At 39.6% G+C, this 13,005-nt stretch overlaps 1 protein-coding gene across 2 annotated transcripts; it reads right to left on the bottom strand.

The window, feature by feature from the left end:
* Positions 1–419: 419 nt before the first annotated feature.
* idh3b (isocitrate dehydrogenase (NAD(+)) 3 non-catalytic subunit beta) lies at positions 420–11,373 on the bottom strand. Of its 2 annotated transcripts, none has more exons than XM_039797082.1 (11): positions 11,215–11,343; positions 8,691–8,864; positions 8,307–8,427; positions 8,121–8,181; positions 7,895–8,027; positions 7,214–7,347; positions 6,957–7,059; positions 6,690–6,836; positions 6,313–6,407; positions 6,059–6,119; positions 420–728 (listed from the first exon to the last, which is right to left on the bottom strand). In XM_039797082.1, exons 1-11 carry the CDS (start codon positions 11,254–11,256, stop codon positions 651–653), a joined length of 1,149 nt encoding a protein of 382 aa, XP_039653016.1. In that variant the 5' UTR covers positions 11,257–11,343; the 3' UTR covers positions 420–650. The 2 variants fall into 2 exon arrangements, with proteins under 2 accessions (XP_039653016.1, XP_039653015.1); XM_039797081.1 differs by lacking the exon at positions 420–728 and adding an exon at positions 1,118–2,770 and having other exon boundaries at positions 11,215–11,373.
* Between the last annotated feature and the right edge of the window lie 1,632 nt (positions 11,374–13,005).

Genomic DNA, 13,005 nt, shown 5'->3' with positions numbered 1-13,005 from the left:
CCTGATGTGCATATATTTGGACACAAAGGCCTTGCTTGAATTCGAGGTTCCTCATGCTGAGATGATGCATGCTGACTGAGCCACCAGCGGCGATGATAAACATTTTATAAAACTAAATACTACGATCAGTCTTCTAATAACATTCACGCAAGGATTTAGCACACAAATGTTATATCTTATTTATTATTCATATCTCATAAATCAAGTTGCAATGAAGCTGAAACTTGAATTTAATAAATAATACAGTATACATAAACCATGTTTTGACTTAATGTTCAGACATAAAACCAGTTAGTAGAAATTACAGGATCTTGCCAGAGAACAGAATATAAAAGGCTGGTATGTCCCAGAGTACCAGCATGGAAACATGTTTTGTGTGCCAATTATAAGACTTTGGATGTTCAAGTCACATTTTTTTGCCTTAGATGTCATAGTTAATGTGTTATGCTCAGAGAGTTTTTTTTTTGGAGATTATAGCTGCACATTTCATCTGCATTTCACTGTGTTTAAATTGGAAAATATGTGAACCCTGTTGCTGGAATATACTGTATGTGTATAATCAGTCAGGAGATCTGTCAAACAGGATGTAAATAACAAAAAGTGTGTGCGTCTCAGCAGCTGACAGATAATACAATGCAAATACAACACTTTCAGACTGCCAGGTTAGCAATGACAGCCCGGGTGAACTCGTCGCTTGTGGCATAGCCCCCCAGGTCTCCGGTGCGCACCTGTTGCAAACATAAGGACAGCTTGTTACTATATGCACAGCTGCAGCAACACATGTCCACACACAGTATCATGGCCTGCATGTGAGAGAGCCTTTAAAAACTCCACTCACAGAATACACAAATAGTGTGATCAGCTAGATGTGTACTTTTAAAGAAAGAAAATCAGCAGTGTCATTTCCTAAGCTATGTTCTCTTCTTTATTTTCTCACATTTTAATCTTTAGCATTACTTGAGGCTGAGAATTAAAATATATTAGTCACATAAGGTACGTCCATAAAATCAGATACAGTAGTAATGTCCACAATAGAAGAAACACACTGCCATTGTCCAACATAGGTTTAGTCTTATTAGTTATTGAACCATAAAAACATCATTCAGTCCAACAGTGATTATTAAGAAAAGACAATGTTATTTATTCAAAATGACGTCACACTTTTGAGAAGTTGCAGGTATGAAATCTCCATAACATATTCATTAGGGAAAACTATTCCCTAATCAGGGAAACTAAATTTCATGAACAAAAAATAAAAAAAGGACATGATGCAGTTTACACTGGTGGTGGTACATTCTCTAGAAAGTAAAAAAAAATAAAAATAAAAAAGTAGATTGCACCACAAGGTCAAAACAAGAGTTCAATGACTTATATCTTACTTTATTTCTTATTATTTGTGGTTAACCGACTACTTGAAGTCTTAAATTGTAGCACAGTAAGAAAAAAAGAATGACAGCCAAAGTGAGGAGACCGAGCAGTGTTTTAAACTCTTTCAGCATTGGTGGCATGAAAAGTTCTGTGGGAACGAGCAGCACCATCTTATACAAGACTTGTTTTTAGGAGTCCTTGGAAATGATATATAAATATATCAAAAGTATGACTTCACCCATTTAATTCATTTTTTTGCTACAAAACTAAAAATTAAGATAATCTGCAGTATACCAATTCATAATTCAACATTGTGTAAATGTTGTGCACTGCACAACATTTACACAATGGACTGGCTTTAGGGGAAATGTGACAATCATAAAGGGAGATTTTCTGTGGCTATTAAACTGTAAAATAAATGATTATACCATTTCTAAATTGGTTATAACACCTGCCAGTTTTTTTTTTTTACTCAGTCAATGGAGTAATACCTGAAAGTATTATATTTTTGGTTTTCTTGAAAGGCTAATGTTAAAATATCATTTGTATTGATAATATCCAGCAACAAACCTGAATTTTGCATTAGGATAGGTTTGCCTTTGCAATACAGTAACTCACTGCAAAAAAAAACTCTGCTGGCTTTACAGTACTGCAATGGCAGAACAGAGTTTTATTAAAAACGTGAACACATTTTTAGGTCGGAAATATTACGGTCTTATTTGATCATGATGTAGCAGTGATACCATAGTGTATATTGATTTACAATGTGCAAATGAGATACAAGTGAGGTAAGTTGCTGCTGAAGTGTGAGGCAAAAGCAGATCAGCCAATATAAACTGGTTGCTTTACAGACTGTATGTGTGATAGCAGAGAGGTAGTCTGTATGGTCAACATGGTTGATGCAACAAGCACCAAGACATCAAAATAAGTGGACACAAAGGTCCCCCAGAATGAGTGAAAAGATGATCTCAATCAGTCAAGTAAAAACTGCAACAGTAGAAGATGCATTGGATGGACAGTTAATATGAGGGAAGATAATATAGATATGATGTAAATCCATGAGAGGAAGCCTCGTGAACTGCACATATTTTAGTAAATTACAACACAAGGCACCATTGATTCCACTGGATCTTTTAGCAAATCTGGTATAAACCATATATATTATGATGCAACTGGTGGCGTTTGTCAAAAATGTGTGGCACAACGGTCATCTGGCAATGAGAGGTGAGGGGAGTCTTAACATGCGTCTAGTTCATGTTAAGAACAATGTCCAGATTTAAGGAAATATCAGTGACGAGTGCGACGATACATCTTAGTTAACAGGTTGGTGACGCAGGTTTTCCACAACAGCACGCACAAAGTCGCCAGTGGTAGAGTACCCGCCAAGGTCTCGTGTCCGTACCTGGGACGTGCACACAGTTAACACAAACACACACATAGGGTAATGGGGTACAAGGAGAGGAGGGAATTAAAAGGAAAGGGAAGAAGGAGAGGAAGGAAGGGCACTTCAAACAACGTTTTTTTTTTTTTTTAGAAGAGCTGCCATGAAGTTGATGCTGAAAATGAAATTTCTAGAGCTGAAAATGGGCTGAAACTAAACTTGTGGATTATTTGATTAGTTGTTTGGTGAATTAAATGACGGAGAATGGTAAAAAATGTTTTCTAAAGCCCAAGATGACGTCCTCAAAACGTGTCAACAATTCAAAGATATGCAGTTTACTATCATAGAGTAAATAAACTAGAAAATATTCACATTTAAGAAGCTGAAATCAAAGAATTTTGTAACTTTTTTTCATCATAAAAAAATGACTTTTATGCTTTAAAGATATTTATGATCAATTGATAATGGACATAGTTGGTGATTAATATAATACTTGACAACTAATCGATTAATCAATTGATCTTTGCAGCTCTAGAGCCGAATTGACTTTGCATTTTATCTGAGGGACTAAGGTCGACTTTATGCTAGCGTTTGTGTCAGTGTATGTTAGTGTCAACATGGAGCAGGTGCAAAAGGCAGTTAGTTGTCCTGGTTACAAATGCATATTCCTATTAGAAGGACACAATTAACTGAGGAAGAGAAATGCAAGAGAAGAGCTAAGGAAAGATGCATACGCATACATACGGTCTCAAAAAACAGTAATTAAAGGCTCTCTAACAGTGGTTCTCAAACTTTTTTTCAATAATATACCCCCTTTGATATATTTTTTTCATCCAAGTACACCCTGACCAGGCCAAAACAATTTTGGTAGAAAAATAATTCCTAGCTATATGAAGTGGCACAATACAGCGCTGCGCCATCAGTGTCTTGATTTACTAAACAACAATATTGTAACTGAAAAACCCTTAAATGCTACATTTGAAATGTTTAGAATCACTAAATCCATTCATTTTAGTGTATAATTATTTTAGGAATTATGCATAACTGATATATTTTTAATAAACATAAAAAATAAAATAAAAACTTTACCCCTGCAGTACTCCAAAGTACCCCTAGAAGTACCCCATAGACTTAATATTAATGGACAACGCATCCGGTTTCGGCCAAGTGCTGAAAATGCGGAAGTGCTTTAAACCTGCATTCTATCTGAATTCCAGCAGGGGGCGACACGTGCGGTTGCAAAAGGAGGTCGGTTTCTGTAGAAGTCTATGAATAGAAGTGACCCACTTCTCATTTGATTTATTACCTCAGTAAACATTTTCATAATGAGTTTATGGTCTCATGGTCTTGTTGATTTTAAAATCAGCTATAAAGCAGGGGGTGTTTCAGGGCGTGGCTATGATGGGATTGTCAGTGAAAGTGTGTAATGTAACGTGGCTCCTCCCTCACCCCTCCCTCTCACGATGGCTGCGCCCCTAACGGCAAACTTGAAGACAGATAGCAGCTCTCCACAAACCAATGGGTGACATCACACATGCGCTGTCCATTAATCTACAGTCTATGGCGTACCCCCATTTCAGAAACACTGCTCTAACAAACTAAAGTATAGTTTGCCGGTTATTCGATGTAGGCATTTGTGGGTCGAGAACAGCTAAAATTACACTGAACGTGTTGGTGTCAGTGCTGGTATCTGATTGATTTACAGTACAGGCCAAAAGTTTGGACACACCTTCTCATTCAATGTGTTTCTTTATTTTCATGACTATTTACATTGTAGATTCTCACTGAAGGCATCAAAACTATGAATGAACACATATGGAATTATGTACTTAACAAAAAAAGTGTGAAATAACTGAAAACATGTCTTATATTTTAGATTCTTCAAAGTAGCCACCCTTTGCTTTTTTTGATAACTCTGCAAACCCTTGTTGTTCTCTCAATGAGCTTCATGAGGTAGTCACCTGAAATGGTTTTCACTTCACAGGTGTGCTTTGTCAGGGTTAATTAGTGGGATTTTTTTCCCTTATTAATAAAAAAGCAAAGGGTGGCTACTTTGAAGAATCTAAAATATAAGACATGTTTTCAGTTATTAGTGAAGTATATAATTCCATATGTGTTCATTCACAGTTTTGATGCCTTCAGTGAGAATCTACAATGTAAATAGTCATGAAAATAAAAGGAAACGCATTTGAATGAGAAGGTGTGTCCAAACTTTTGGCCTGTACTGTATGTGAAAATGCCGTTGCAAATTTATATTGTATTTTTCATTTTCTTAAGCGCTTGCGGCATTTTGAAAATGTACATATGAGATTACGGTTTGTGAACCACAAAACTAATGAGCAACATGTTAATTCATAAACACAAGCTGACATGAGTAGAGTATACAAATTTTGTTGGCTCCACATTTCTGAAGCAGAACAACCTGTTTTATTTTGCTCGGCTTGTATTAATGGAAAACATCCCCTCCGAGTGTTAAAAGCGTTATTATCCTGGCAGGCATCTCCACATTCACAGCCTGAATGCACCAGTGTGCATACAGTAGGTAGAACTAATGGCGCTTTTCCATTACATGGTACCGGCTCGACTCGCCTCGACTCTACTCGCCCTTTTTTGGTTTTCCATTACAAAAAAAAAGTACCTGGTACCTGCTAACAGATACTTTTTTAGTACACACTCGCAGTCCGAGGTCAAGCGAAGCGAAACGGGCGTGAATACGGAAACCGCAGGCTGCTGACTGGTCGGAAAGAATCGTCACTGATCACTGCATTGCTAGCGAGAGATAGCATTTTTAAATAGTTTAGCCAGCGGTGGTTTTTTGCTGCCAGAGGCTCCACGCAGAGCTTTCTCCGTAGAACACAAGTGGCCTGATGTTTATACTTGTGCGCTGGTGTGTGCATGTGTGATGTGTGTGTGTGGGGAGCTGGTGAGTGAGGGAGAAGTGAGAGAGTGACGGCGATTATCTCCGCAGCGAGTAGCGACTCTAGAGTCATATATATGTGAGAGAAACAAAGTGTCTGCCCTGTTCTTTCTGACCACGGTGGGAAATCTGGAGCAGTAAAAGTTAACTATCTCTTTGATATCATGTCGTTTACGGAGACGGAGAACCAGGAAATGAGTCGGGGAAAAGCCAACGCTACTAAGCCACGTCCACGGCAGTCGCTATGACGACCAGCCACGCTGAGGCGGTACTAAAATCTGCAATGGAAAACGGACGCACAGCGCGTCGAGTCGAATAGAGTCGAGGCGAGTCGAGCAGGTACCATGTAATGGAAAAACGCCATAACAAGTAACAGACACACACATCCTTACCTTTCCCTGTTTGATGACCCTCTTGACAGCATCTGACACCATTTGGGAGTGATATTCCAGACTGCAACACAATACAGTGACAATTAAGAGGTGGCCTGAACTTTCTTGTACACTTGTCAAAATTCAGACAAACACACAACAAGGTGGTTTTCTAAGGCTTCAGGGGTGCGATGGGCCAGGACAGAGGATTAGGAAGTACTGTACAGTGTGAAATGGTGCACTTTTCACAACAAGACCTAAGAGTCTTGACTCACTTGAGGTGCCTGAGCATGTTAGCAGCACTCAGCAGCATGGCTGTGGGGTTGGCAATGTTCCTTCCTACAGCTTGTGCAAATGGGTGGCGTGCACCCTGAAAAAAAAGAAAAGAGAATGACACAGTTACATTCCTGTAAGTCCTCTCCATCACCAAGTACAGTACCAGAGAAGAGTGGAGTTGAATTAATAGTAAAACTATGTCAATAGCTATTGCTATTTTCTATAGTGTGCATCATTAATATTTTCTGCCATACATTCTCATCTAGAGTATAAAGAACAAACCATTAACAGAGGAATCAGAATTAAACCAGAGAATGACTGGCTGAATAAATGAATAAATAAATAAATAAATAAATAAATAAAAGTGGAAACTTACAGTCTCAAACACAGCATACTCTGCACTGTAGCTTTCCCCAGGAACAACTCCTGCTCCTCCAACCAGCCCCGCTGCCAGGTTATCGATGATGTTACCGTACAGGTTGGGCATCACCAGCACGTCAAACTGGTATGGGTTCTGGACCAGCTGAAGCAAAGTAACCGACAAAGAGAAGTTTGAACAAGAAATGGAAAAGTGACACTTAAACCTAATCAGCAAATTATTTATTAATAAAGTCAGGGGAAAGAATTGTGTGGTTCTTTGTACCTGCATGCAACAGTTATCAATGATTATGGTCTCATATTTGATTTTGGGGTACAGTTGGGCAATCTCTGCACAGCTCTGCAGAAACAGGCCATCACCTAATTTCCTGTAATAAGACAGGAGATGAGGACACGTGTTACTGTGACTATAATGCAAATCACAACCCAAATTAACAGCATTTTAAGAATAAATAAAAGAATAGGATTAAAAAAAAAAAAAAAAGATAAAAAAGCAAAGAGGGAGCTTTGCGATATCCTTACATGATGTTGGCCTTGTGAACAGCTGTGACCTTGCTTCGTCCCTTCTTGGTGGCGTAATCGAAAGCGAACTTGGCGATGCGCCGTGACTTATCTCTGGTGATGATCTTCAAACATTCGATCACACCCGTCACACTCTACAGAGCAAGAAGAGGGTACATACATTTGAATAAAGCCATTCCTATTTAAGCTTTGACTAATTAACAGTGCAAGAGAATGAAAACACATTACCCCCTACGTACAGCAGACACATTTTTCTGTTTTATATCATGTCTGTCGGACCAAATTCACTTCAATTTTAATGAACAAAGCTGTCTACACTGTAACAGCTCGTATTATTGTCACGTTTTACATGCATCACCGCAAACTGTCTTTTTAGACTTGAAGTCCATTAGGTGGCCAGTGAAGACAATGTGTAAATGGTTACACTGTAAACAAACTTCCATAATAAAGTCTACAGGACAGCTAAAGAATCATTATATGAGTAGCAATGAACGTTTTGGTCTCCTATGAGTGAGAAGTAGGAAGGATAGAAAGAAAGACAGACACACAGACACCCCCCTCCCCTATCTTTGGGTGCTGAAGGGATAGCTCCCTCTCTTCAAAGAAAAAAAAATCCTTTTCATGTAGGTTTTACAAACCGTGGTTTATCTGACTACAGTGAGGAGGAGTGTTGTTGTTTACCTCGTGCTCCAGGGAGCTGTACTCCCCCTCGGTCTGTTCGCGGATGATGACCAGGTCCAGGTTGTTGTGGCGAGTGCTGTAGCCCGGCAGGCTATTCACATGAACCACATTAGCAAACAGGTCCAGTTTACGCCTGGGCAATGGATAGGGAGGTATACATAGATTTTTTTATTTAAACATCAAAGACACACAAAGTACACACATTAAAATGCACAACTTGTTATACCTCAGTCTCATCTCGTATGAAGCCAGCTCCCCTTTAAATTCCATGGGTGTGTGAATCTTTCCTGAATAACCAAGCATGTGACAAACATACATGTTAGGTTCATTGCCGCCCTTTAAAGAACTCATCTTCTGTTGTTAATAAATGGGGGTGAACTACGAAAGGAGACAAAATAACGAGTAAAGCTACCTTTCATTGCCACTTTGTTGGTCTTCATTGAGGTTAACACTTGCTCCAGCTTCTCGTCACTGGCCATGTTCTGTACCTCGCTCAGGTGAAACTCCTCAAATTCTACTGGGACATCTCCTGCCTGGTGACAAGACAAAAAACAGCCTACTTTATTATTTTAAAAAGACATGCCATCAACATATATAAAAGGCTGAATAAGTGAGCAAGATTGGAACAAAAATGAAATTACGAGATGGTGAAAATCCTTTTAGAATGGATGTTTGTGAGAAAAAAAGATTCTCTTCTTTTGTTTATTTCCTTCTACTCATAGCTATAGTGCCCCACATTATTTCTAAAAAGACAAAAGGGCAGTGATCATTCCATCTCTGTCATTGTAAAATGTACCTTGAACACTTCCTTGACAGCAGTCATCAGCTCAGGTCCCACTCCATCCCCTGGCACCATTGTGACCTTGAAGGTAGCATCAGCACGGGCGGGTGGGGCTTCTGGGCCACACAAAGCAGCAGACACACTCAATGGTCGAGAGGCCAGCTGCTGCCACCGGGGGCCGCTCAGGCCCTGAGGATAGGAAAGATGACACAGTTACAACAAGCACAACATGGTATGCAAAGAAACAATAGGCTCGTTCGAGATGAGCCAGGTCTGCGCAGAATCGATCGCCGCCCAATGCATGCCGGTTAGATTTGTGTCCGACTTGATCTGACTCGCTCTGACGTCATGCACACATGGGCAACGATAACCTCACGAGATCAAGGCGGCCGCAGGTTTGAGACGCTGGCAGCACAGTTTCTTTTCACCGACTGCAAGACCCAGGTGGACCCAGGGCATGCTGGGAAACGCCTGCCTCTCAGCTGATCTAACAGCTGATTGGTTCAGAATCGACTCAACATGATGACGTTTTATAGATTTTGAATTGGAGGGATTTTAACTGCTATTTGTCTGATTTAAAGGCATACTCTGTACTGAACACATGTGGCTTATAGGGATGTTTAGAAGTCAGAGAGACTAAATCCGTTCAGATTACGGATCATCTACAGTGTGTTGTTAATTAAAATCAGCAACACATCACATGTAGAGCTACTCTGTCATAATAAAAACAACTGGAGACTTGTGTACAAGCTTATATGTGGGTCTGATAACATTTTATTAAATCGGACCACAGTGTTTCTGTGACTTCCTGTTCAGCCTGATGGCTGCTGGGAACTGTCCGACTTGACAGCGGATTTTTGTCACCGCTAGGGTTGGGCATCGAGAACCGATTCCTACTTGGAATCGTTTCAAAAATTACGATTCCATCGGAATCGTTTGTAGGATTTGGTTTCAAATGTGATCATGGGTTCCAAATTTAAAATGCGCAAGTTTTGGTTTCCGTAGCGGCCAGGCGCTTGTTGTGTTGCAGCCATGGAGCTCAGTAAGCGGTGCTCTAGCGTGGCTTTATTTTACATTGAAAAAGCCCCGTCAAACTGCAACCCACCTTTGAATCAAAATAAAACTTTCCTCTTATCTGTGAAATAAGCATGTGACCCGTTTCAACTCCACCACTCAAATAATCGGAATTGAGAATCGATAAGAAGCGGAATCGAAAGGAAGAATCAGAATCGTTAATATCCAAACGATGCCCAACCCTAGTCACCGCCTGCTCTCGTCCACTTTACAGGCGAGGCGTAGTTCATCTCGATCGAATATCAACTTGCCTACTCTCAGACATGTAGTTGTAGCTATCCCTTTTATATCTCTGGATATAATGATGATTACCAACTTAATTTGTGAACCATTAAAACAAAGCAGTGTTTGACCCCTTGTCACAGTTTGCATAGGCCTATGAGATGTACGCAATTCCCAGGATTTCCCCATCTTCCTATTCAAGTTAAGGAGGAGAAAAAAGTAGCGAATAGAGAAAAAGCTTACAAAAATAAACACATTTCGGGTAAAGTTGAAATGATTAGTCGATTGGTATTACATGACAAATGTTGCTTTATGGCCATACTGGATTTTTGCATCTATGTGAAAATGTCAAATGTCAAATTGGCTGGATAAACCAAACCAGACAATCCAGTTATTTTATCCATAAAAGTTGATTGATTTTCCAGAAAATGACCTTGATCAAAATATATATTATCGATATTACAATATAAAATAACACATACTGTGATCATTTGACAGAGGATTTTATCCATAATGCCTACTGCTAGTCACAACGGTGCAGGTTTTATTAGACAACAATATTGAGGTGGCAGAGATGGGTGTGACTTTAAAAAAAAAAAAAAAAGTGTTATCTCTGTTTCCAGAGGATCCTGAATGGTCATCAGCCACTGACCTGTAGGCAAAATGTGATCTACAGGGGGACAATAAAATAAACAATTCACTTCAGCTGTCCTCACCATGCCATCTGTAGTTTAAAGTGATAATCTAAGCAACTGCACATCTTTTGACTCCCACTGACCTTCAAGAATTTGGCAAGAGAGAAAACTGGAAGATGACAACCAAATAAAGTTATCAAATCACAAGGGTAATAGGCCTATATGTTATCTTAAGTAAAAGGCGAACCGACTTATCTGGTCTGCTCTATGTCTTATGCCAGTTAGCCAGTGGTTAGCCCTAATTAGTTATGTGCTGTTATGTGTGTGTATACTGAACTAATGGTTCACTAAGGATAAGGAGGTTACCATGTCAGTTAGCCAACGTTACTTTAACGTTAGCTCAATTTAAACAACTAGCTATCACTAGTTGTTGATAGCTATTTGAATCAACGGAGGCTCGTGGTTAGCGACAATACACGAATGACAACAGCCATTAAGACTCTTAAGATAACATGGTGCTTGAGTTTAACACCTTAAACTTAACTCCTGCAACTCCTTCCCTACCGACGTATGGTTAAAATGAGCTTGTACACCAACTATGCACTCACCTTGACCAATGTTACCAAGCTTCCTCTCAGGGCGGCTGCCATTGTTACAGATGAAGTGATTGCGACTGAGCTTCTTCTTCTTTGGTGGAGCAGTGGTAAACCGCCAGTTCTTCTTCTATTTCTGGGTTTTACGGCAGTTGGCATCCCATATGTATGCATTACTGCCTCCTACTGGTATAACCCGTCGTCTATTATTTTATCACATTACAACTTTTCATTACCCGGTGTTTTAAAAAAAATTTAAATATATTTTTTATAGAGCGCCAGTGGTTTAATATAATATTGATATAATACATCCATGGCTGTGAACCTTCAGGGCCCTGGGCACTAATATTTAAAAAAAAAAATTTAAAAGTCATCATTTGTAATTTTATTTTGTCAATTCAGAATTTGACATTCAACAAAAAACAAACTGTTTTTGAGGAAATAAACCCTTGAAACCTGTCGGATGACACCATGTATGGTTGCCTTGGTGTGTTGATGAACATTGTTTTGTCTTTTTTTTATCGTAAATTCAGTCATATTAATGTTTATTACATGTATGTTTATGTATGCACCAACCACCAAGGCAAATTCCTTGTAGATGTCACTTGGCAATAAATCCTTCCCTGATTTCTGATATTCAGTTTGTGTTGGAATGTAAAGGGTTAAATGAGCTGTCGGCCAATCACAATTAAAAGTTATTGGTGCTGAGGAGGACCATATAGCTAGAGGAGGACTCGTTAACTTTTAACAAAATGATGGAGTTAATCAACAAAGAAAGACCTACAACTGTATGGAATTAGATTTGGGCTATTAAATTCAAACAAAACTTCTTAAAGCAACACTAGAGAACTTTTCCCGCTTCAGTCCCCTACAGGTTGGAAGCGGAATTGTCTGTTACATTACATTGTCCAGTTCATTCGAACTACAGATCCGCTACCTGATCTGGCAAACTTGCATAATGTAATGTAATGGACAATTCTGCTTCCAACCTGTAGGGGCACCGAAGCGGGAAAAGTTACATAGTGTTGCTTTAAGTAGGCCTATCATACAAAAATCACTAACTAAGGATAACAATTGTCATGCCAAAAGTAAAAGTTAGTCTGTAACTTGCAAATTATTTGTGTAATTGTAAACTATTGGTTTTTTATTTATTTGATAGTATGTCCTTTTATTTACCTTTGCAAGCCCAGGCTCCTTCCCAAATCTTTTATTTGATATCTCCTCGCTTGAACCAGAAGTCGTTCAGCCCCTCCTTCGTGAGGAAAAGCTCATTCCTGCCCCGAGGAGCGAGAATCGAGGATCGAGGAGGGATCTCTTAGGAGCAATGAAGTGTTCCCGGATGCCGTGCAGCTGATAGCTGTTGCTAACTCCGCCCATACAGCTGACAAATTAACGTGACGCTTCAGAGGAAAGGACGTCTCATCCCTCTAAAACACATTTCCTCGTTTCCTCTCTCCTTGCATGATTTCCTCGCGTCTCTCCCATTCTTCCTTGGTGGGACGGACTAAGACACAAAGAAGGGAAGCAAGTTAAAGAAACGTGGATGCAATTTAAGGACTGTATCCCCGGACTCTTGCACTTCTGACACAAACCTCTGGCGTGGGTGTGTCTTTCAGGGGCGTGTCCTCATTAGGCAATGAGTTTTTGAGTTCACTTGAGTGACAGCTCAGTGCCTGACATGCAGTGTTGCCAACTTGGCAACTTTCTAGATTTAGCAACTTTTTCTTCAAAACAGCAACAAATTTTGCGACTTTAGACCATCAGGGCAAAAGCGAGATATATTAAAGCTTTAGTGCGTAACCTCCT

The sequence above is a fragment of the Perca fluviatilis genome, chromosome 4 (assembly GCF_010015445.1).
Source record: "Perca fluviatilis chromosome 4, GENO_Pfluv_1.0, whole genome shotgun sequence".
NCBI lineage: Eukaryota > Metazoa > Chordata > Actinopteri > Perciformes > Percidae > Perca > Perca fluviatilis.
Note: the sequence above shows the minus strand (reverse complement) of the source record. Positions and strands in the feature narration are given on the sequence as shown.

Coding starts and splice junctions, on each gene's coding strand:
- idh3b (XM_039797081.1), bottom strand. CDS start 11,373: ATGCATACATATGGGATGCCAACTGCCGTAAAACCCAGAAATAGAAGA. Junction 7,060..7,213: donor GTTCACAAGGCCAACATCAT/GTAAGGATATCG, acceptor GTCTTATTACAG/GAAATTAGGTGATGGCCTGT. Junction 6,408..6,689: donor AGTATGCTGTGTTTGAGACT/GTAAGTTTCCAC, acceptor CTTTTTTTTCAG/GGTGCACGCCACCCATTTGC.